Source organism: Stomoxys calcitrans, chromosome 3 (genome assembly GCF_963082655.1).
Source record: "Stomoxys calcitrans chromosome 3, idStoCalc2.1, whole genome shotgun sequence".
Lineage (NCBI taxonomy): Eukaryota > Metazoa > Arthropoda > Insecta > Diptera > Muscidae > Stomoxys > Stomoxys calcitrans.
The window spans coordinates 17,673,941-17,697,106 of NC_081554.1; the positions used below are offsets into that span (position 1 = coordinate 17,673,941).

The window sequence follows — 23,166 nt, forward strand, 5'->3', positions numbered from 1 at the left end:
GAGATCGGTGTATATGGCAGCTATATACAAATCTGGGCCATTCTGAGCCCAATTGCAGAAATATGTCGAGGGGCTTAAACACATCTCACTGTCCAAAATTTTGACAAAATCGGACAGTACACGCGCCTTTTATGGTCGCAAGACCTTCAATCGGTGGATCGTTCTATATTGGATCTATATCAAGAAATAGTCTGATATAGCCTATCATCGAACTTAACCTGCCTATGGACAAAAAAAGAATCTGTGGAAAGTTTTAGCTCAATATCTCTATTTTTAAAGACTGTAGTGTGATTTCAACAGACAGACGGACGGACATGGCTAGATCGTCATATTATTTGGGGCGTCATATGAAAAAATTACCAATATCTTGGTTTCTTTAATACTTAGGGCTCCAAATTGAATAGATTCGGAAAGAATGTGATCCATATTATATTTCCTGTAAACGGTTTCAGCCCACTATTTCCCGGTTGGCACAGTGGGCAATTATTTCTGAAAAATTGGGCATCTTATGGAAAAATATCCAAATTTTGCCACAAATGGCCAATATCATGGTTTCTATATTACTTAGGGCTCCAAATTGAATAGAGTCGGAAAGAACGTGGTCCTGTAAACAGTTGTATCCCACTTTTTCTTAGTTGACCACAATGTGCATAATTCTTCCATTGAGTGATGAATTAAATTCGACATCCATATTTCTTTTTATATTTTATTTTGATTTTCTGTATTATAATTTTTTCATATAATTTTAAATTTCACATATAGGTGGCGCTCTATCGTGAATTTTTATATTATAATATATTTTCACATACATAGCTTTTTTTTTGAAATATTTAAAAAATAAAAAAAATACTTTTGTTGAATATTCTTAAAAAGCGATTGTTTTTGATGTTTTATAACTTTAAGCAGAGAAATTAGCTCTTAAATATGACAAACCGTACTTTTAAAAAATTAATGAAAATTCGCAGTGTTTTTATTCTTTTTTTTTATTATAATTTTTTTGTAAAATCTCGCTCCTTACATTTTCTCTTATATGTCGAATATTTTTCCAACTTTTTCCCATTCACCCATTGATACCTTAAATCCTAAATTGGCAATACTCCCACCTAACTTAAACAAAGACAATTTTTCTGCCCATCCAACCTTAATGGGTTAATGCATTTTACTTAATTTTCTCTAGATTCTCTTTTTGGCTTACATTTAGAATTGTACTTCCATTTCCCTAGCAATGATGTTAAGGATTTCTAGATTTCGTATCGATATAACTATGCCATCCTAAACAAACTTCCGTTTTTTTTTTTGCAAATGACGCAATGGCCAAATGTTCTTTCCAAGACATATGACAATTTTTCTAAATAGAAAATATGGCACCACAGGATATTAGAATTTGGCAACAAAATCCTATCTAATGTCTTATTTTCATAAGAAATTTTATTAATTTTTTATAACAGGCTAACCACTCACCTGTCGTATCCATGTAAACAATTAAAATGCTGAAGACTGTCGCAAACGATAGAATACATAAAGCTATGGGCAAAAGTTGACGATAAGGTGATGGTCCCAGACGCGGATCAAATTTCTTAAGGTTTTTACTTCCGTTCGCTGAACTAGAAGACAAAGCGGCTATGTGATGATGTAGATGTTTATTGTGCTGATGCTGATGCTGGTGGTGATGTGAATGAAGATCAGCATGATCATGGTGATCATGCAGATAGGGATGATTATTTGTGGAAGAGGCGGAGGAGCAGGAATTCTTAGTAGATGCTATTGACTTTTGGCAACATGACGATTGCTGTTGCTGCCGGTGATGCTGTTGAAGTTGTGGCGAAAGTCTTGTTGGCGTAGACAGGGGCGATGATACTGTACTGGCAGATGGAGAACTAAACACACTACTCATCCCACTTGTACAGCCCAGCATATCACTGAAACCATTATCCAAGTTAGACGATGAAGAAAAATTATCCAGTTGCGCCTGCCGCGCTCCACTTAATACCGATGTTGATAACGTTGCTGCTGTTGTTGAGTCAGCGCTGGCCACAACAACCCCTGAAGCTGCTGCTGTTCGACTAAAACGATGCTGCAAATGATCGGGCTCATCGTAGGACGTTATAGAGGTACGACCACCCACTATAGAAGCATTATGCAATGACTCGGAACAATCTTTGGTAGCTGCCTTTAATTCATTACGCAAAGCGGCAGGTAATCTTCGCCTTCTGGTCTCATCACCATCCACTTCGTCGGCTAATGAAGAATCTCTAGCGGCAGCAGCAATACGTTTACAGCTTGATGTTGTTGTGACGCTGTTCGCCGCCGCCCTTTCTGTCGTCGTAGTCGTCGTCGTCGTCGCCGCCGCCGCCATGTTAACTCTATCAGGCAGTGTAATTGATTCATATTGTTCTAATTTATTCGCTATATCGGTTATGGAAGCAGATTTTGCCAACGATTTACCACAAACTCTCCCGCTTAGAGAGCTATGCCTTCTGTGTTGGGTATGTGCTGCACTATTTGGATTCTCACTGGCTGCCCTTTCGTTGCGCTGCAATTGGGGCTGTGTATGCTCGGGCGCCAAAGACTTTGTCGCTGCCGATGTTGCAGACGATACATGAAGTTTAGACATAATTCGTTCAAGGGCTACAGCTTCAAATACTCTCTAAACGCATACGCAGTGAGTTTTCATGTAAACGATATGCTTATATGTTGTCTAAGTGCAAGCATGTTTGCTGGGTGGTGTTGTGTAGCCTGCCTTCAGAAACACAAACACAAAGTTGGTGATGAGGATTTTTAAACATGAACAACAACTGAAAATAGAAAAAGGGGAGAAAATTTAGTCTTTTTCTTGTTTGAAAAATCTGAAATTTTATATAAGAAAACTAAAATTTTTTATTAGAACGGGAATGAAACATTAAAAAATATGGAAAATATATTCTTACAAAATGGAATATATTTTGTTTTTTTTACTATTTTTTCGTAAATTTATTCTTTTTAAATATTTCTTTGAAAATATATTTTTAAAGATATTTTTTTTTAAATATCTTTGTAAAAATATTTCTGAAAATATTTTTTAAAAATACGAGGTCAGAGCTATAATTTTTACTTAAAAAAGTAAATAAAATTTTTAGAAAAGAAATTTGTTTTTTTTTTTGCATTTTATTAATTTTTTATGATCTTTACATATTGTTTATAATCTTTTTAAATATTTCGTAATCTGATTGTATGTTATATACTTTTTTTATGATGATTTTTGACGTTTTAATTATTTTATTAATTTTATTTTTATTTATTTATTTAATGAATACCTACACAACAAGATTAAATCTTATAGTTATAGTGCAGGCTTATAAGGCAGTCATATATCCTTCTTAAGAAATTATAAAACAATTTTTACAGGAATAAACTTGTTCGAATATCATTATAGAAAATTTTATTTAAAATTTTATTTTTAATTAATTTTTATTTGATCCTTTTAAATGTTAAACAAAACCACTTTTAAGTTTTTTTATTTAATTTTTTGATGACCTTTTAATAATTTTTTTACTTTTTTAATATTTTATCCAATTTTGAAATTTGTTACAAATTTTCAAGTGCTGTATGTTGATATGTTGTACTTATACCGAATTTATTGCGAAAACGCCTCTGATATAAATACCACAACAACAACGCTAGGCAACCCTGTCTATTAGCTGCACATTTCTAAATTTTTTGTTTTTTTTTATATTTATTTTTTAACTTTTTTAATTTTTTTTTAAATTTCTTTAATTTTATTTTTTTAATTTTTTATAATTTTTTTTAAATTTTTTAATTTTTAAAAATTTTTAAAAAACGCTTCTACGATATATATACCACAACAACAACGCTCGACAACCCTGACTATTAGCTGCACTTTATTTTTTAATTTAGTTAAATTTTTTTTTAATAAATTGTTTTTTTAATAACTTTTTTTTAAATTTTTTGTTTTAATGTATTTTTTTACCGTTTTATATATTTTTTATTTAATTTTTTTTAATGTGAGAACTAAAAATTTTTATTAGAAAATGGAAAATTTTTATTAAAACGGGAATTAATTATTACAATTTTTTGTTCCAATTTCGTATTTTTTTAAAATTTTTCTTTAAAGTTTTTTTTTAAGTTTCCTTTTTAAATTTTTTGTTTTTGTAAAGTTTTTTTATTTTGGCCTTTCAAATCCTTTTTCTAATTTTGTTTAATACAAAAATTTAAAATTAAAAAACAAAAAAAAAATCTTGTTATGAAATGTTTCGCTGGGTTGCCTTTAATATTCTCCAAATGTTGAACTGAGAGTTCATTAACATTGTCTGTAGCATGCTGAAGGATTTTTCGACCTCATCTGCACACAAAAGATATTTGGATTGTTAGAAAACAAATCTACTGGCCTTTGAAAACAAACGACAAAAAACACACAAAAAAATTCCTTACCAATTACAAAAGGCAAAGCAAAAAAAACCACTTCAAAACTCATCATGAAAATGATGAAGCCGCTCAAGATGTATGGCTGGCTGGCTTGAACTGAATTCTCAAAGAAATAAACACCACCTGTCAAAAATCTATACTGCAACCAGCAATTCGAAAGAGGGAAAGAGCAAGTGAGAGCGAGAGAGAGACAGAGAGGGAAAAGAAAACCCAAGATCAAGTAAAACATGCGGCATATTCGAAAAAATTTAAACAGACTGACAGACACTTTGAAAAAAAGTTGGACATACCCAAAAAAATTTTTTTTTATTTTGGAAGAGACTGCAGTGCCAACATCACCGCCGACGCCAAACAGCAGACAAACTCTACTGAATATCATAAAACTGTGAATGGGCTAGAGGACGAAGACAAAATCCATAACAACAACAACAAGGGTACCATACAAAACAAATGAAGAACACAAAACCTTCCTAACACTCCAATTTCAGAGTTCAGTTTCAATTCGTAACGTATTGAAATAAGTTCAACGACGATATGCTCAATGCCTGACAACAACAAAAAACACTAGTGAGTTTGAGTACGCCAGTGCTGGTGGTGGTGGCGGCGGTAGTGTTGCATGCAGCAAGTGGTAACTCAACAGCCGCCAAAATCTCTTAAAGAAAAACGGCAGATGTTTCTGGGTTTTTAAATTTTTTCCTTCGTCTTCTCAAAAAAAACAAGCATCTCAGCCAGCAAAGTATTTATGTCCAAATAATCACCACATCAGCAATCAAAGAGAATTTGTTGTTGGGTTTTTTTTGGAATCCTCTTCTAAATGAAGATGATGCTGTATAATTTCAGAATCCTTGCCAATTTATGAAAGAAATCCCATACAAGAAGTTACTACTAAAGTGGGAAGTGAAGATAGATATGGTCCATAGTTTTGCACATCACCTTAAATGGCCACAGCCTCACCAGAAGAATTTAAGAGGTCTCGTTCCTATGCTCTTAGCTTGAGGGCATAAACTAAAAATCTTTACAAATTTATGAATTGTTAATTAAAGCCATAAATGGCTAAAACCACAAATGATTTTGTGTTGAAAAATTCCTTTTCAGGGAATACCAATTATTGTTTTTTTTCCCCACAACAGCTCAAATAACAAGGCAAAAGAATTTGGCAAAAATGTACAGCGGCAATAAGGAATTCAATATAAGAATCCATTAAGGAGTCTGCAAGGAAAAGAAGCTTGAAAGAAGATACCATAATCGATGGTGCAGCAGACAGATATTAATCTGCTCGAAAGACACAGAGGCTCATAACCTGATGGAACAGCAACATATTAATGATTTCTTTAGTTTAAGATCACAGATCGAAACGATTAGTTCACTAGTTCATATGGTTCAATAAATTGTTTTTGTCTATATTATATACCAGACATGTCGATCACTGAAACAACAGCTCACTTTAGCTCTTTTCAACTCACTGAACTGGTTCGTTCGTTAGTGTATTAGTTCAGTGAACGGTTCTTGTCCCTACACTAAACAGGGCAATACCTAGGCACTGAACTAGATCATTCAGTTAGTAGTCTTTTATATACTAATAAATCATTAGCCAAGTTTGTTCAATCAGTTCACTAGTTCAGTTCATTCAGTATCCTGGTTTTGTATCTTAATATAATTATGTGGTAATTGTGGTAATATCATTAAAGTGGTCGTTTGCTAAAATAGTTCGTTCAATTAATTCACTAGTTCATTGCAAGGTATATACTCATCAATTCTTTTCTGCTCTCTGATCTACTTTGTTCAGTAAATTCATTTCGTTGAGTTACCTGTATTATCTCTTGTCTTTATTTTTCTGTTCAGTACTTTGCTCCCAAATGAGATGCAAAATTAATTCTAAAATTAGTTCTGTCTTAATCGTTATGGGCATTCGCGATTCGTTTCCCTGAGAGGGACGAATGGAGGAGGATAAGACCTCAATCTACACAGATGGCTTCAAGATGGAGTCAGGGACTGGATTGGGGGTCTACTCTGATGTACTCAATATCAGTATGTCTCTGAGACTGCCGGAGGAGTGTACGGTCTGTCAGGCAGCAGGTAATTCTGGCAAGGGGCCTACCGCCCTCGAAACTCAGAATTTATGTGAACAGTATGGCGGCGCTCAAGGCCTTTGGGTCGAGAATGGTGAGGTCGAGATGCTGGCGGACTGTTTGGAATCCCTGGAAAGGCTCCGGGCTCATCATGTGATGCTGGCATGGGTTCCTGGGCATGAGGGGGTTGCAGGAAATGTGTGCGCCGAGGACGAGTGCGCCAGGAGGGGTTCGTCTGTGCCGGGCGGACCAGTCATCGGCCTTGCCTACGTGCCATTTCTCGAGCTACTGAACACAGTACAGGGGATGGCCAGGGTTGCGTCGGTAGCGAGGTGGGTCACTGTAGATGGTTGCCGGCATGCAAAGGCGCTATGGCCGGTAATCCACCGGAGGAGGATGAGTGAATTGCTGGCGTTCGATAAGAGATCGATGAGTACTTTGACAGGGGTCACAACCGAACACTAGGCCATAGGCCGCATGACGGCGAGCATGAAGATACCGCACAATGACTCCTGTAGGAGTTGCCTCGATTAGGATGAGGAGCAGACTATTGAGCACTTGCTTTGTTCCTGTCTGGGTCTGCAGAGACGTGGGCTCTCCTTTCTAGGAAGCCGTTTCTTCTGTGATCTGGGTGAACTTGCGAACGTACCTCTGGTAGCTCTGCTGAGGTTTGTTGATGGAACAGGATGGTTCGAACGGGGGTTGACACAGGCTCCGGCGTAGGTAGGTCCGTGCTTGCCTAGCGAAGGGCGATTCTTCACCTCCCGCTCGGGTTTCTCCACTGCTCCTGTCTTTTTCTTTTTATTCGTGTAAAAGCTCTAGTACGAGGTCTCTTTTCCTTTTTCTTCCCTTTCTCTCTCTCTCTCTCTGTGGTACCCAATGGGCCAAATTGGCCTCCGAGGGAACTCACCTTTGATTGGTGACCCATTCAACCTAACCTTACCGTTATGGAAGGCTCTATCAATCTTTCTTCTATTCAAATAAATGCTCTAACCCATAATACCACACTATACGACAAAAGCTGGGCCAAACTGGGCAACTGGCCTCCGAGTGATCTCACCTTTGGTGGATGACCCATTCAACCTAACCTAACCTTACCGTTATGGAAGGCTCTATCATTCTTCCTTCTATATGTATCAAATAAATGCTCAAACCCACTATGAAATACTTTTGCAAAAGAGGAAAAAACATTCGGAAACATACACAAACAGAGAATAATATTAAAATTTTCAACACTTTCGAATTGCAATTAACGCTTTTGTTGAATAAAACTTATTCACAATGAATTGTATTAAAAAAAAATTAAACTCTTCCACATATGCCATCACTTCTACTGCTTCTTCTTTCATTTCTTCTCCATTTGGTTGATGGTTTGTACGTACGCATTTTATGCGATGATTCGGTTCCATTCTTTATGCTTTTGATTATTTTTGGATGAATGAACAAAACAGCACCGCCGCCGCCAAAGTGCCGCGATTTATTCCCACAGTCAATTGTGAAACTCTTAGATGGAGTAGTGGCTGACTAGCTACTGGGTAATGGTTTTCCATTTACCTACACCGTATGCAGAGCTTATAAGTGCTGGCAATGGTAATGGGCAAAGGAAGGCGGAACTATCACTCTCGATCGAAGTCTATGAGGAGGCAGAGGAATTAAATTTAATCATTGAAATTTGTTTTTCATCAAAACAAAGAATATTTGTAGAAAAGTGATAAAATGTGAATCTACTTAGCAAAGCCTAGGGATTTATGAGATTGATATTGAGAGCATTGAAGAAAACAAGCAGAATTTATTGAATTCAATAAAACCATTGCAAGTTGAAAGAAAAACAAAGGATATTGCATATATATTGTATTGTTCTAAGGAAGCCAATAATACAGCTATATTGGAAAACTTATCGCATAAATTAGATGAGTTGGCAACGGATTTCGTAGGTTTATCACTTAAAACATAGGAAGACTGAATTAGCAGGAACTATTTAATTTTTTTTTAATTGAATTTTCAAATGTCGGCAGTTTTACAAAGACCAAAAAAACATAAAAAAGGTTTAAATTCTTGAGATTACTGAAAATACTGCTGGTGTCTTGCAGTATACATGACAAAAAGGAACGATAATAACATAAAGTAAACAAACAAATACATTGTTAACTTTATATTATAACTTATGTTTTGTTTATTATTCTGTTTATTAATTTTTGTATTTATTTCGATATCCTCCACCATAGGATGGTGGTATACTAATTTCGTCATTATGTTTGTAACACCTCGAAATATGCGTCTAAGACCCCATAAAGAACATATATTCTTGAATATCATGGCATTTTAAGTCGATCTAGCCGTGACCTCCGTCCGTCTGTCTGTCGAAAGCGCGCTAACTTTCGAAGGAGCAAAGCTAGGCGCTTGAATCGGTTATAACTTGGTAAACCGATCGTGGATCTAGCCTTCTTGAGCCGCTAGAGGGCGCAATTCTCATCTGATTTGGCAGAAATTTTGAATGAGGGATTTTGTTATGACTTCCAACAACTGTGCTTAGTCTGGCGTAAATCGGTACATAACCTGATATAGCTGCCATATAAACCGATCTGGGATCTTGACTTCTTGAGCCTCTAGAGGGCGCAATTCTTATCCGATTTGATTGTAATTTTGTACAAAGGCTTCTCCCATGACCTTTAACATACGTGTCCAATATGGTCTGAATCAATCTATAGCTTGATACAGCTTCCATATAAACCATTCTCCCGATTTTGCTTCATGAGCCCCTACAAGGCGCAATTCGAGATTTCGATGTAGCTGCCATATATGTATTTCGACCGATTTTCACTTTTAGAGCCACTGCAAGCGCATTTATTGGCCAATATTGCCAACATTGTGCATAACGCTTTCCTCGATGCCTACCACAATATCTAAGGAGTTTGGTCAAAATCGGTTCAGATTTAGATGTAGCACCCATATATATGTTCGTCAGATTTTACATTTGTTACAATTTGAACATATTTGCTCGAAATTTGATGCGAATTGTTTAATTACTCATCTAAACATGGTCCATCAAAAGTGGTTCGGAATTAGATATAGCTCCCTTTTTGTACCTACAGGATAGGTGTAGGGTATTAAAATGTTGGCACTGCCCGACTTTTGCCTTTCCTTACTAGTTTTACACATATTTTTTTATACCCACCACCGAAGGATGGGGGTATATTCATTTTGTCATTCCGTTTGCAACACATCGAAATATCCATTTCCGACCCTATAAAGTATATATATTCTTGATCAGCGTGAAAATCTAAGACGATCTAGACATGTCCGTCCGTCTGTCCGTCTGTCTGTTGAAATCACGCTACAGTCTTTAAAAATTGAGATATTGAGCTGAAATTTTGCACAGATTCTTTTTTTGTCCATAAGCAGGTTAAGTTCGAAGATGGGCTATATCGGACTATATCTTGATATAGCCCCCATATAGACCGATCCGCCGATTTAGGGTCTTAGGCCCATAAAAGCCACATTTATTATCCGATTTTGCTGAAATTTGCGACAGTGAGTTGCATTTGGCCCTTCGACATCCTTCGTCAATTTGGCTCAGATCGGTCCAAATTTGGATATAGCTGCCATATAGACCGATCCGCCGATTTAGGGTCTTAGGCCCATAAAAGCCACATTTTATATCCGATTTGGATGAAATTTTGCACAGTGAGTTGTGTTAGGCCCTTCAACATTCTCCGTCAATTTGGTTCAGATCGGTCCAAATTTGGATATAGCTGCCATATAGACCGATCCTCCGATTTAGGGTCTTTCGCCCATAAAAGCCACATTTATTATCCGATTTTGCTGAAATTTGGGACAGTGAGTTGCGTTGAGCCCTTCGACATCCTTCATCAATTTGGCCCAGATCGGTCTAAATTTGGATAAAGCTGCCACATAGACCGATCCTCCGATTTATGGTCTTACGCCCATAAAAGCCACATTTATTATCCGATTTTGCTGAAATTTGGGACAGTGAGTTGCGTTGAGCCCTTCGACATCCCTCGTCAATTTGGTTCAGATCGGTCCAAATTTGGATATAGCTGCCATATAGACCGATCCTCCGATTTATGGTCTTTCGCCCATAAAAGCCACATTTATTATCCGATTTTGCTGAAATTTGGGACAGTGAGTTGCGTTGAGCCCTTCGACATCCTTCATCAATTTGCCCCTGATCGGTTCAGATTTGGATATAGCTGCCATATAGACCGATCTCTCGATTTAAAGTTTTGGGCTCATAAAAAGCGCATTTATTGTCCGATATCGCCGAAATTTGGGACAATGACTTGTGTTGGGCCCTTCGATATTTGTCTTCAATTTGGCTCAGATCGGTCCAGATTTGGATATAGCTGCCATATAGACCGATCTCTCGGTTGAACAATGACTTGTATTTATAATCATTTGGTCTAAATCGGATGATATCTATAGAGCTGCTATGGGGCGTAAGGTATGCATTTTTCACTGGATTTTGACGAAATGTGGTTCACATATATACCCGAGGTGGTGGGTATCCAAAGTTCGGCCCGGCCGAACTTAACGCCTTCTTACTTGTTTTTATTTTATTGATTATACCCACCACCATAGGATGGAGGTAAACTAATCTAGTCATTCCGTTTGTAACACCTCAAAATATTAATCTAGGACCCCATAAAGTATATATATTCTGGATCGTCTCGACATTCTGAGTCGAACTAGCTTCCGATTTGACTTTTTGAGCGGTTTAGCTGAAATTTTCCATGTAGTGTTCTGCTATGTCTTCCAACAACTGAGCCAAGTACGGTCCAAATCGGTCTATACCCTTATATATTCCTTTCCATATAAACCTATCGCCCGAGTGGACTTGAGACATACAAGCAGAGATTTTGATGAGATTTGTCTGAAATTTTATGTTATGCGTCAGGCGTCCGCCTGCCTTCGAAACACGCTAACTTTCAAAGGAGTAAAGCTAGGCGCTTTACTGCTTCACCATATAAACCTATATTGGGTCTTGACTTCTTGAGCTTTTAGAAGCCACAATCCTTTTCCAATATGGTTTAAATCTTGCGTATGTCGTTTTGGTATCACTTCCAACAACTGTTGCAAGTATGCTCTAAATCGGTTGATAACCTGATATAGCTGCCACATAAACCGATCTTGGGTCTTGAATTCTTGAGCTTCTAGAGTGCGCAATTTTTATCCGATTTGGCCGAAATTTTGCATAGTGTTTTGGTATGACTTCCAACAACTGTCTCAAGTATGGTGTAAATTAGTCCATAACCTGCTATAGCCGCCATATAACCCATCTCTCGATTAGACTTCTTGGACTTCTAGAGGGCACAATTCTTATCCAATATGGTTGAAAATTTTCATATGTCGTTTTGGTATGACTTCCAACAACTGTTGCAAGTATGCTCTAAACCGGTATATAACCTGATATAGCTGCCATATAAACCGATCTTGGGTCATGAATTCTTGAGCTTCTAGAGGGCGCAATTGTTATTCGATTTGTCCGAAATTTTGCATGAAATGTTTTGATTTGACTTCCAACAATTGTGTCTATTATGGTCTAAATCAGTCCATATCCTTATATAGCCGCAATATAAACCGATCTCCAGAGGGCGAAATTCTTATCCAATATGGTTGAAAGTTTTTATATGTCGTTTTGGTATGACTTCCAACAATTGTTTCAAGTATGATCTAAATCGGTTGATAACCTTATAGCTGTCATCTCCCATTTTGACTTTCTGAGCCTCTAGGTTGCGCAATTATTACTCGATTTTCCTGAAATTTTGGAGGTGGTGTTTTTCTATGACTCCTAAAAGCTTTGACTCCTATCAGAATATATTGGGCAATAACTTCCTATAGCTCATGTGTATTTGAAAAAGTCATTCAAAGAACTTGACAAATGTAATCCATAGTGGAGGGTATATAAGATTCGGCCCGGCCGAACTTAGCACGCTTTTAATTGTTTTTTATTTATTTATAATTTTTATAAATCGGATATTGTTCGGATGCAGACCATAGGACAATATGTTTCTATTCCAAATAGAAAAACAAAAAACCCTTTTTTTAAATTAGGCAAAAAATTTTCTTTTGCTTTATAATAGCATTTGACTGACTTTGTAATATCATTGAGCTTAAAATTGAATCGGACGGCACTCATTGATATGTGAGAAGTTTGCCCCTGCTCCTTAATGGAATGTTCATGGGCAAATTTGATATTTGCAATACCATTTGACTGGTTTCCTGGATCGCGATTTCATTTGATACTCATCAGTAGGAGTTGTCAAAAGAGATATGTCTTCTAGGTTGAGACTTAAGAGCATAGATTCAACCTTGAAGATATACCTTTTTTGACAACTCCTACTGCCGAGTTTGGTGGTACCAAACGAAATCTCGATCTAGGAAACCAGTTAAACTTTAAAAACAAACATTTTTTGTTTCCCTATTTGTAGTAGAAACAGATTAACCTAAGGTCTGCACCCGGACAATATCCGATTGTATTTCGTTTATTTTTAATTTAGTTTTTTTTATTCTTTATTTTTTTATTTTTTTATTTATATTTTTAATGTATTTATTTTAATTTGATTTTTTAAAATCTGACAATCAAATGAAGAATTAGACCTTAATATGTTAACAAGCGCATAGACATAAAGTTTGCACCCCCGAAGGTCATACACTCTTCTCTCAAGTTGGCTAAAATTCGCAGCTGAAATCGAAAAGACCATAACAATTTCTATGGCAAATGATAAAATAGCCAGACTTCTCTCTCTATAATTAACTCTTCGCTAATTTAGTCATCTGTTTTATTTTTTATTTTTGTGTAAAAATTTGCCTTCACTGCTCGACCACCGCTCTACTTAGTACACCTAACAATTTGAAAAGTGTTAATTATTTGCTATTAAAATTTAATTTATTAGGGTCTTAACACTGGCCCAAAATTAAACAAAACGAACAAAAACAAAAAAAAATCGATAGCATTAAACAATACCCATGACTGGTTAGCTAAATGTGAATGGATGCATTTTTTCCAGCACCCACTACAACCCACCACTTGAGATTGGTCGATTCGAGTTCGCCTGATGCCATGGCGATTGGGTGATTGCTGCTGTGAAGAGGTGCTTCAAGGTGGTGCTGTTGTCGATTGTGTGGCGAATTGTTAGGTGCTCCACAAAGCATTTTCATTTAATAAAGCTAACCTACCTTAGCATTCCTCCATTAGAACAAGTTGCTAACTTTGCAGTGCGAGCAAAGCCAACGTGCAAAGAAAATTCCACACAAAAAAAGCAAAGAGAAGAAGAAAAACTACAACAAAAACAAGTTCTATGGAATTATTTGTGCAATGTTGTTCAGTTTTTATTCGTTGTGTTATTTGGTTGGAGTTTTTTTCGTTTTGATACACTGAGAAAAAAGGGTTTTAAAAGGATGAAAAGTAAAAAAACACAAACCAAAATACATAATTCGATATAATTTGGTCCCTTGTTGAGCTTAAGAAAAGCACAACCAGGTAATCGCTTTATATAAAAGCAACTTCAGACTATAGATCCATTGTTGTTGATACTCATAGCAGAATTTTTCCTTCTTAAGATAGAGTGCTTGCAAACAGGGGCGGACGGACATCGCTATATTGACTTCGATTATCATCGCGATCAAAAATATATTTTTAAATATATGTTTCAACGGAATGACGAAGCTAGCACACCTTGTTTACTCTGGTGATGGGTTTAAAAATTCGTAAATTTTTCTGAAATCCCCTGTGATTTTCAGTAACATTTCTCTCAGTGGTATAAATGGTGTTTAGTATGAATGAAATAATATCAGCCACTAGCAACAGTAGCTATATATCTGTACATTCCCCATCTTTCCTTCTTCTGCAACGTCTACTTTTGAATGAAAACATTTTTCTGTTACGCATTTCAATGTTTTTGTTGCTAGTAAATGTTAAGGGGTTTTGTTTTTTTTTTTTCTACGAAATTTTCCAAGAATCACAAAATGAAGAAAATATGTGTACAACAGCAACACTACACAAATGATATGAAATGAAACGATGACGATAATGCTGGAGACAACAGCACCAACATTTGTTGCTTCATATCTATAGGACCATAGAGAGGAATAAACCAACAGCAACTGCATCACAAACAGCAGCACCAGTACCTTGCCTATACGTAACTGGCTTTTACTGGGATTCTTTCTTCATCCAGGGAGAACAGTGCAAAACGAGATGACAACAATGAAAAGTACAAAAGACACATTTGTCGGAATCTAAAATATGAGCAGTGGTTTGCTGAGACAAATCGAAATCTTGTACTGTACATTCGAAAAAGAGGAAGCACCACAAAATAAAGAAAGAAAAAAAATAAATAAAAAAAAACAAATTAAAACAAAATAAAAAAAATTAAAAAAAATAAAAAAAAAATAAAAAAAAAATAAAAAAAAATAAAAAACAAAATAAAAAAAATAATAAAAAAAAATAATAAAAAAATAATAAAAAAAATAATAAAAAAAATAATAAAAAAAAACAAAAAAAAATATAAATAAAAATATGTAAAATAAAAAATTAAATTTAAAAGAGGAAATTCTAAATACAAAAATATAAAAGAAGAAGATAAAAAATAAATTAAAATATGTATAAATATTATCAATAAAAAAAATATAAAAAATAATAATAAAGCAAAAATAAAATAATGTATAACATAAAATTATAATAAAAAAACTTAGATTTAAAATAAAATCTTATTAAATAAAGAAATAACAAGTAAGAACGTGCTATGTTCACACGGGCAGAATCTTATATCCCCTTCACCATGGATCGCATTTGTCAAATTCTTTCCGAGGCATCTCTTTTTAGGCAAACAAGGAATAATGGATAAGAATTGTTATGCTATTGGAGATATATCAAGTTATAGTCCGATTCAGACCATAAGTGAATTGAATGTTGGAGACAATGGTAGCAGGCATTGGGAAATATTTCAAGCCATTCGGATAAGAATTGCACCTTGTAGGGGCTCAAAAAGCAAAATGGGGAGATCGGATTATATGGGAGTTGCATCAAGCTATAGATCGATTCAGACCATATTGGACACGTATGTTGAAGTTCATGGGAGAAGCCGTTGTACAAAATTTAAACAAAATCGAATAAGAATTGCGGACTTTTGAAGCTTAAGTAGTCAAGATTCCATATCGGTTTATATAGCACCTATATCAGGTTATGGACTGATTTGAACCCTACTCATCATACTTCATGCAAAATTTCTGCCAAATCGGATAAAAATTGCGCCCCCTAGAAGGCTTATTCTTATCCAATTCTCAAGAAGTCAAGATCCAAGATTGGCTTCTATGACCATTGGAGTCATAACAGAATACTATGTGCAAAATTTCAGTCATATCGGACAAAAATTGCGGCTTGTATGGGCTCAAGAAATCAAATCGCGAGACAGGTTTATATGGGAGCTATACCATGTTCTTGACCGATTTGAAACGTACTTGACACAATTGTTGGAAGACGACACATACTATGTGCAAAATTTCAGCCAAATCGGACAAAAATTGCGGCCTCCAGGGGCTCAGATAGTCAAATCGGGAGATCGGTTGATATGGGAGCTATATCAGGTTATAGACCGATTTGGACCGTACTTGGCTCCGTTGTTGGGAGTCATAGCAGAATACCATGTGCACAATTACAGCCAAATCGGATGAAAATTGAGTCTTCCAGGGGCTCAAGAAGTCAAATTGGGAGATCGGTTTATGTGGGAGCTACAGCGGTCAAAAAAAGTATTCATCATTCAATGTTTTCTTTTTAATAAGTCTACAAAAGACAATTGGAATAAAAACATATTAAACTAATGATGCAGTAGTGCTTGTGTGATATATATGTACACAATTTCATTGTTTTTAAAGAAAAAAATAGTATTTATTGCAACAAAAAGGGCCATTTTACAGCTGAACACAAAAAATTAAACAAAAAAAGTATTCATCATTGCAAAAAAACAAAAAAATAAATAACATAATTTAAAAAAATTAATACTTTGTTATTCGACCACCGCGTCTTATAACTTCTTTTAAACGGTTTGACATCGATTGGACTAATTTAGCGGTTATATTTTGGTCTATATTAGTCCATTCCTCCATTATCACCTGTTGCATTTGACTCTTGCTCGAAAAATTGTGCGTTCTCAATTTGCGTTCGAGATGTTCCCAAAGATGTTCAATTGGGTTCAAGTCGGGACTTTGAGGAGGAGTTTTAATGACTTTGGGGCAGTTATACAGCATCCACATCTTGGTATTTAAAGCAGAATGTTTGGGGTCATTATCTTGATAATATTGAAAGTTATTACCAAGCCCAAGTTTTACAGCACTATCTTTTAAATTACTCTTTAAAATGTCAATGTAATACTTATGATCCATTACTCCATTAATAATTTCAAGATTTCCCGCTCCTGAAGCCGCCATACACCCCCAAACCATTAAACCACCTCCACCATGTTTTACAGTAGCAACTGTGTTTCGTTCTTCAAGCTCTGTATTTGGTTTTCTGTACACTATGACCTTTCCATCGCACCCAAAAAGATTAAACTTGCTCTCGTCTGCAAAAATGACTGTTTTCCAAAATGATTCGGGCTGTTTTTAAATACATTTTTGCGAAGTTTAGCCTTTTCACTCGGTTTATTTTATTTATAAAGGGCTTCTTACGTGCAGTTCTTCCTCTGTAACTATGCCTTTTGAGTGTATTTCGAATTGTTTGTGTAGTAACTTCCTTCCCTAAATATTCCATAGTGTTTTTACGAAGAATGGTCGCATTTGTCTTCGGAGTTTTCTGAACTTGCCGCACTAGCCAACGCACATCTCCAACTGAAAGTGCTTTTGGTCGACCAGATCTTGGTTTATTGTCAACAGTTTTCGTTTCTGTCCACTTTCTGATGATGGATTGTATAGTAGATCGTGGTCTATTTAATATTTCACTGATAGTTTTTTGAGTTAAACCATTCCTGTGGTGTTTTATTATCAAAACTTTTACCTCATCAGAAACCTCGTTTTGCTTACGACCCATTTTGACAAAAACTATATTTTCAATGAAATTAAATATTTGCTGTCAAGGGCAAAGCCTCCTTTACTAAATAAAACAGAAAAGGGGGATTCCCAAATAATATTTGAATTTGACTTTGATGATAGCACATCAATGATGAATACTTTTTTTGTTCTGTTTTTGGTGTTATTATATAAAATTGCATTTTTTGCGCTAATTAAATTTATTTTTTGAATTTATTTTAAAACATATTACGAAAAATAAACTATTGCATAAAACTGCATTATTTGTTTACTTTAAATTTTCTTCAATTACCCAAAATAAGTGAATTTATTATCAATTTTGCTAATGATGAATACTTTTTTTGACCGCTGTATATCAGGTTCTTGACCGATTTGAACCGTACTTGGCACAGTTGTTGAAAGTCATAACAGAACAATATGTGCAAAATTTCAGCCAGATCGGACAAAATCAATGGGCTCAAGAAGTCAAATCGGGATATCGATTTATATGGGAGCTATATCCAAATCTGAACCGACGACCTACCTCAATATTAAGTATCTGTGCATAATTTCAAGCGGCTAGCTTTACGCGTTCAACCTCTATCGTGATTTCGACAGACGGACATGGCTAGATCGACTCTGAACGTCAAGACAAACAAGAATTTATATACTTAATGGAGTCTTAGACGAATATTTCGAGGTGTTAGAAACGGAATGACAAGATTAGTATACCCCCATCCTATGGTGGTGGGTATAAAAAGTAAGAAAAAATAAATTCAAAAGTAAAAAAAAAAAATAAATAAAAAATCAAATATATAAACCAAAATATAAAAACAAATAAAAAATAAAAAAAAAATAAAAAAGAATAATAAGACATAAAAAAATAAAAAAGAATAATAAGACAAAAAAAAAATAAAACGAAAAATGTAATTTTTAAAAAATAATAAAAATAAAAAATATATATAATCAATCTTGGGTATATCCGATTTGACCTTATCGACGTCAAGTTCTTCATCCTAAGCATAGAAACTAAATCTGAAGGAACATGACGGAACTCATAATGCACAATTTCTTTTAAATCTAAAAAAAATTACGCCCTCTCATGAAATCACTTCAGAAGATCGGCTCTAAGGGAGCTAGCTATCGGTTGTTAACCTACTTGAACCATATATCATGTGCGACAAGACTGATTTCTTAAATGTGAATTTGTGGGAGAAAGTTATCAACCCTGCAAGAAACTGTAACAATGCCTTTGGCTAACCCAATTTGTTAAGTTTCCTTCAAGCATAGGATCTAGGAAAAAATTATACTTATGTTCTGTTCATCATGTAATTACAATGGAGTGAAACTAAACATAAAAACAATATACGTATATGGCTTTTACCCACCACATAAGTTCAAACAGTTGGGGAAGTGTAAGGACATCAAGACAAGTTCTTGGCCGTTAAAGTAGTGTAACCATCAATGTTACTTCCATATCCGAGTGGCCATATGCCAGCTTAAATGGCACCGTTAAAAGACAATAAAAATATATTTATAAATTGAAAGACTCTAAAAACTATTTCAAACTTATGGTCAAAATATTTTGAACATTTTTTTTACTCTTTTCATCTCTTATGTTTTTAAGGAACAGAAAGTTTCTTTAGCAGTAAAGTTCATTTAACTTCATTCAACAACAAATGGTTATGGTGTTCTGTTCTTTTCTTATTTCTTTTTTTCTTCTTCTTCATCTTCCCAAATATGTGCTGTCCTTCGTCCTAATTATTGACCCTTTTTTGGTTTTAGAGGCAATGTTTTTGTGTGCCTTCAAACTGGGCACTCTGCATAGTTGTTTGTCCTTGTTAAGAATAAACTGGTTATTTTGAAGTTAAAGTGATGACGGCTGTTACCATCCATATGTTGGTTGGCTGATTTGGCCCATTCAACAGCATGAGAGCAAAACATTCAACGTGTGAGTGTTAGCCAAAAGGATCGCTGATGATCTTCACACTGTGTTGAAATGACCAAGCAGAGGCAATAAACAACAAGAACAAAAAAAAACTCCCACCTGTGTGGCCAATTTTGTGTGAGTTTTTTGGAATGGAATTTCTTTTTTCTGCTGAAAAAATGCGGCACCTCAAGGCAGACATGTGCTCACACAATCGTTATGGCAAAAAAAAAGGTAACTGCCATACAAACAGTCAGCCACCAGCCATTCAGCAAACTATCTGCTGTCTGATGTCATTAAGCAAGGCTGAGACCAATTTTCAGAAAATTAGCACGATTGCAGTTTTATTTCCCCGGAATTTGTGTGGCTAGTAATTTTTATTGTTGAAGTTAATGAATTACCACAGTCAGCCCCTTCAAAGGATTTTAAGTTAAAGCAAAGGATATTGCTGCCGCTTAGTCCTTTTTTTTTTAGTTGTTGCTTATCTTGGTTTTATGCAAATGTTTGCTGGCTTAATATTGAAATTGCGTTTGTTTTTTCCCTATTTCTTGGAACACACAAAAAAATCATTAGCATGTCTGGAGTTCATAACGGGATGTGGGCTCCCAAGTTTCCCCTTGGGTCAAATGCATTAAAGTGTAAAGAATAAAAAAGTAGTTAACTCCATAAAAGCAAATTCCTTGCAGCAACATGCCACACCACAAGTCACAACACTTCAAGTCACATGGGCCATGGGCCATCAGCATTTTAGTTTCCATTTTTTGGTCCTTCGTTGCGGTCTAAGCCTTGCCAGCACAGAGAGAAAAACAGCAGCAAGTGCTTCCCTACCACCAGTACTGTTGAGATTTATTGCTAAAGGCAAATAATGTTGTTTGCCATAAAAATCATGAGTTTTCTCATTTTCTCCTTTTGGATTGCGCCAATTTTTTTGTTGTTGTTGTTGTAAGTTGGCATAGGGTCCTTTCTTGCTAAACCTCTTTGCTTCTCTTACTACAGGAATTTTAATCAACTTGATTGTTCTACTAAAATTCACTCTCCAGGACATTTGTGGAAATTGTTTAGTGCTCTATCATAGACATGGTTTGTGGACAGCCATAATATTTCTTTTTTACTCTTAAGGATGCCAGTGATTTTTCTCCATTATCGCTGTTGTCTCCTGCTTATACTTCCAATCCCTCATCTACTATTAAATTGTCTGCCAAGTGTAATTTATACACTGTGGGTATTCTTTGTTGCTGAAATTGCTCTGTTTGTTTAATGTTTCAACAATTTTATTGCCAATCCAAAAGTAATTGGTCTGGTAATCTTTTTGTTGGTGATAAATGGTGGTAGTTGCTTAAAATGTTACTAACTACTCCTTTATGGAGGAAAAGAAGAAAGGGAATGTAATAATGAAAAGGGTAAAACAACTAAATGCGTAAAAAGTTTTCTTTTATTTGAACAATAAAATGTTTATTTTATATGTTTTAAGGATTAGGACACTCTTACGAAAGTTTTATGAAAATTTATGGACTCTATATAAAACTATGAACTAAAAAAGTTCCAGAAAAAAACCCTCCATAATGAACTGCTCATTAGAAAAAGACATCTCCTGCAAATGTCATTGTGTGGTATTACCATGCGTGCCGCCATGTGGCCTATGGAAGTGTCCAGTTGTGACCCCTGTCAATGTGCTCAGCGAACTCTTACCGGACCCCAATAACTACTTCGTCCTCCTCCTATCGCTGACAGGCCGGAGTACCTTAGCAGTCCGGCAACCCTACACTGAGTTGTATCACACCACCGACATCTACGAATGGCATGTAGGCAAGACCGCACAAACGAATTTCCTTGCGCATTCGTCCGCCCTTCCATTCCCTGGCGTCCTTTCATGTCCCGGAATCCATATCATCGTCACATTGTGGACATACCTCGACCTCACCGTCCTCGAACACAAAGCCTTAAGTGCCGCCATACTGTCCACATAAACCCTGAGTTTTAAGGGCGGTTGATCCCTTACTAGAATTTCTCTTGCGGCTGCTGTAATGGCACCGACCTCTGCCTGAAAGACCTTACACTTGTCCGGTAGTCTCAGAAACATACCGAAGATCAGTGTCTCGGAGCAGACCACCTATCTAGTCCCTAACTCCATCGTGGTGCCATCAGTGAAGATCGAGGTACCATCCCTCTCAAACATAGCATTCACCCTTTATTCATCCCTCCCGTTAATTCAATTTCCTAATCCCAATCGCTACAGGTAGTCGGGGAGGAGGATGGTTAATTTATCTGGTATTCCTATGAAGCAAACCGAATAATTAAAGCCCAAAGAAGACAATTTTATATAGAACAAAATGGTTAAGGAAGAACCTCACACGGACCAGATACGCCGAGAAAACTTTTCTCTACAACAAAAATGCCCCTATAGAAGCGACCAGGTGATTTTCCCTCGCGAAAATGTCAATCAAAAAATGATGCTTTCACCGTAATATGAAGCAGAGAAAGAGTGGATAGTCTCCAGAGGGGGAACAAGGCCAATTAGAAGCATGACCTGCTACATGGAGTAAAATGGGATTTACAGCAGAAAATCCCGTCGCAGTTGATCCGTATTTGCGACAGCGTCAAAGCTTTTGTAACGTGAAAACCGACTTTCGGGAGCTTAAAACAATGTTCAGCATTACTCACTCTCAGCATATGTCTCAGTGAGAAGGGATTTGCATCTCCAATAATGATGGTGCCTTGAATAACCTCCACACTGTGATGCATACGGCTGTGGTGGTCAAAAAATTCTACGATGTCTCTTTCGCCAGCAAAAGCCCGTTTGTGATTGGAAGGTTCATTCTTTAGGAGGGGGGAGGGGTTGAAAGTTTTGCTTCAATACGACACCTACTTTGCTTTGGCTATTATTGTTACCTCAATATCATTTTTCGAATTATGCTCTTAACCGCTATATCGAATGTATTTTGCCAGTTCCTTTTGAAATATTCTACTGTGAAGCCCTCTAGAATTGTTTACAGTCTGGCACTAGCTCACTAACTGCTTTTTTCAGAAAATAGAAAAATGATGCCGTAGATAAATGCTAACAATTGGATAATTTTTCCTTATCATATGTTAGACTTGATTATCACTCGGTGTCTAAATCATTTGCCTCAGTGTAATTCGGAATAAGTCCCTGCTCGGGCGCCATGTTAATATTCGCAAAGATAAACTGATTCTGCTTGCCATTTCGGAACATGCACATGTCAGATTTTTTATAATTTTGTGTTCCTCGAAATCTTTACAGCCGAAGTACAAATCATTACTTGCAACCGTTCGTCTTTCAATTATCAGCATGTTTTGTAATCGGAGGAGATATGAAGATTCAAAAATTTTATATTATCGAAAAACCTTTCAATTTAAATAGATGCAAAACATTTAAGTTTCTATACTATAACTTGATGTAGATCATGTATACATGCAAAATCAAGGACTTTACAATCTTAAAAGGTTTTTACATCGTTGAAGAATTTCTTCGCTGCCACAGAATTTCAAAGGAAATCTCACATTGAAACACGTGACCGAAACTAATCCCATAAATTAATTCCGACACATGCCATGCTGAAATTCCTGTCGATAGAAGAGATTACAGGCTAGAACAATTCAGAGAAGTATAGAATAAACAAACCGCAAGTAGAGAGACAAAGAGCGAGAGAGTACGGTGACAAGAACTATAAGTGCAAACAAAATGCAATGGAGTGAGAGCAAGCAAGT

General features: G+C 35.9%; 1 protein-coding gene across 1 annotated transcript in view; it reads right to left on the reverse strand.

The window, feature by feature from the left end:
- The window catches only part of LOC106080950 (protein Star), a 107,332-nt gene that overhangs the window by 36,120 nt on the left and 48,046 nt on the right, over positions 1-23,166 (reverse strand). The window contains exon 2 of the mRNA XM_013242577.2: positions 1,462-2,795. Within this exon, the coding sequence (XP_013098031.2) occupies positions 1,462-2,614 (1,153 nt within the window). The 5' untranslated portion in view covers positions 2,615-2,795. The remainder of the gene's footprint in view (positions 1-1,461; positions 2,796-23,166) is intronic.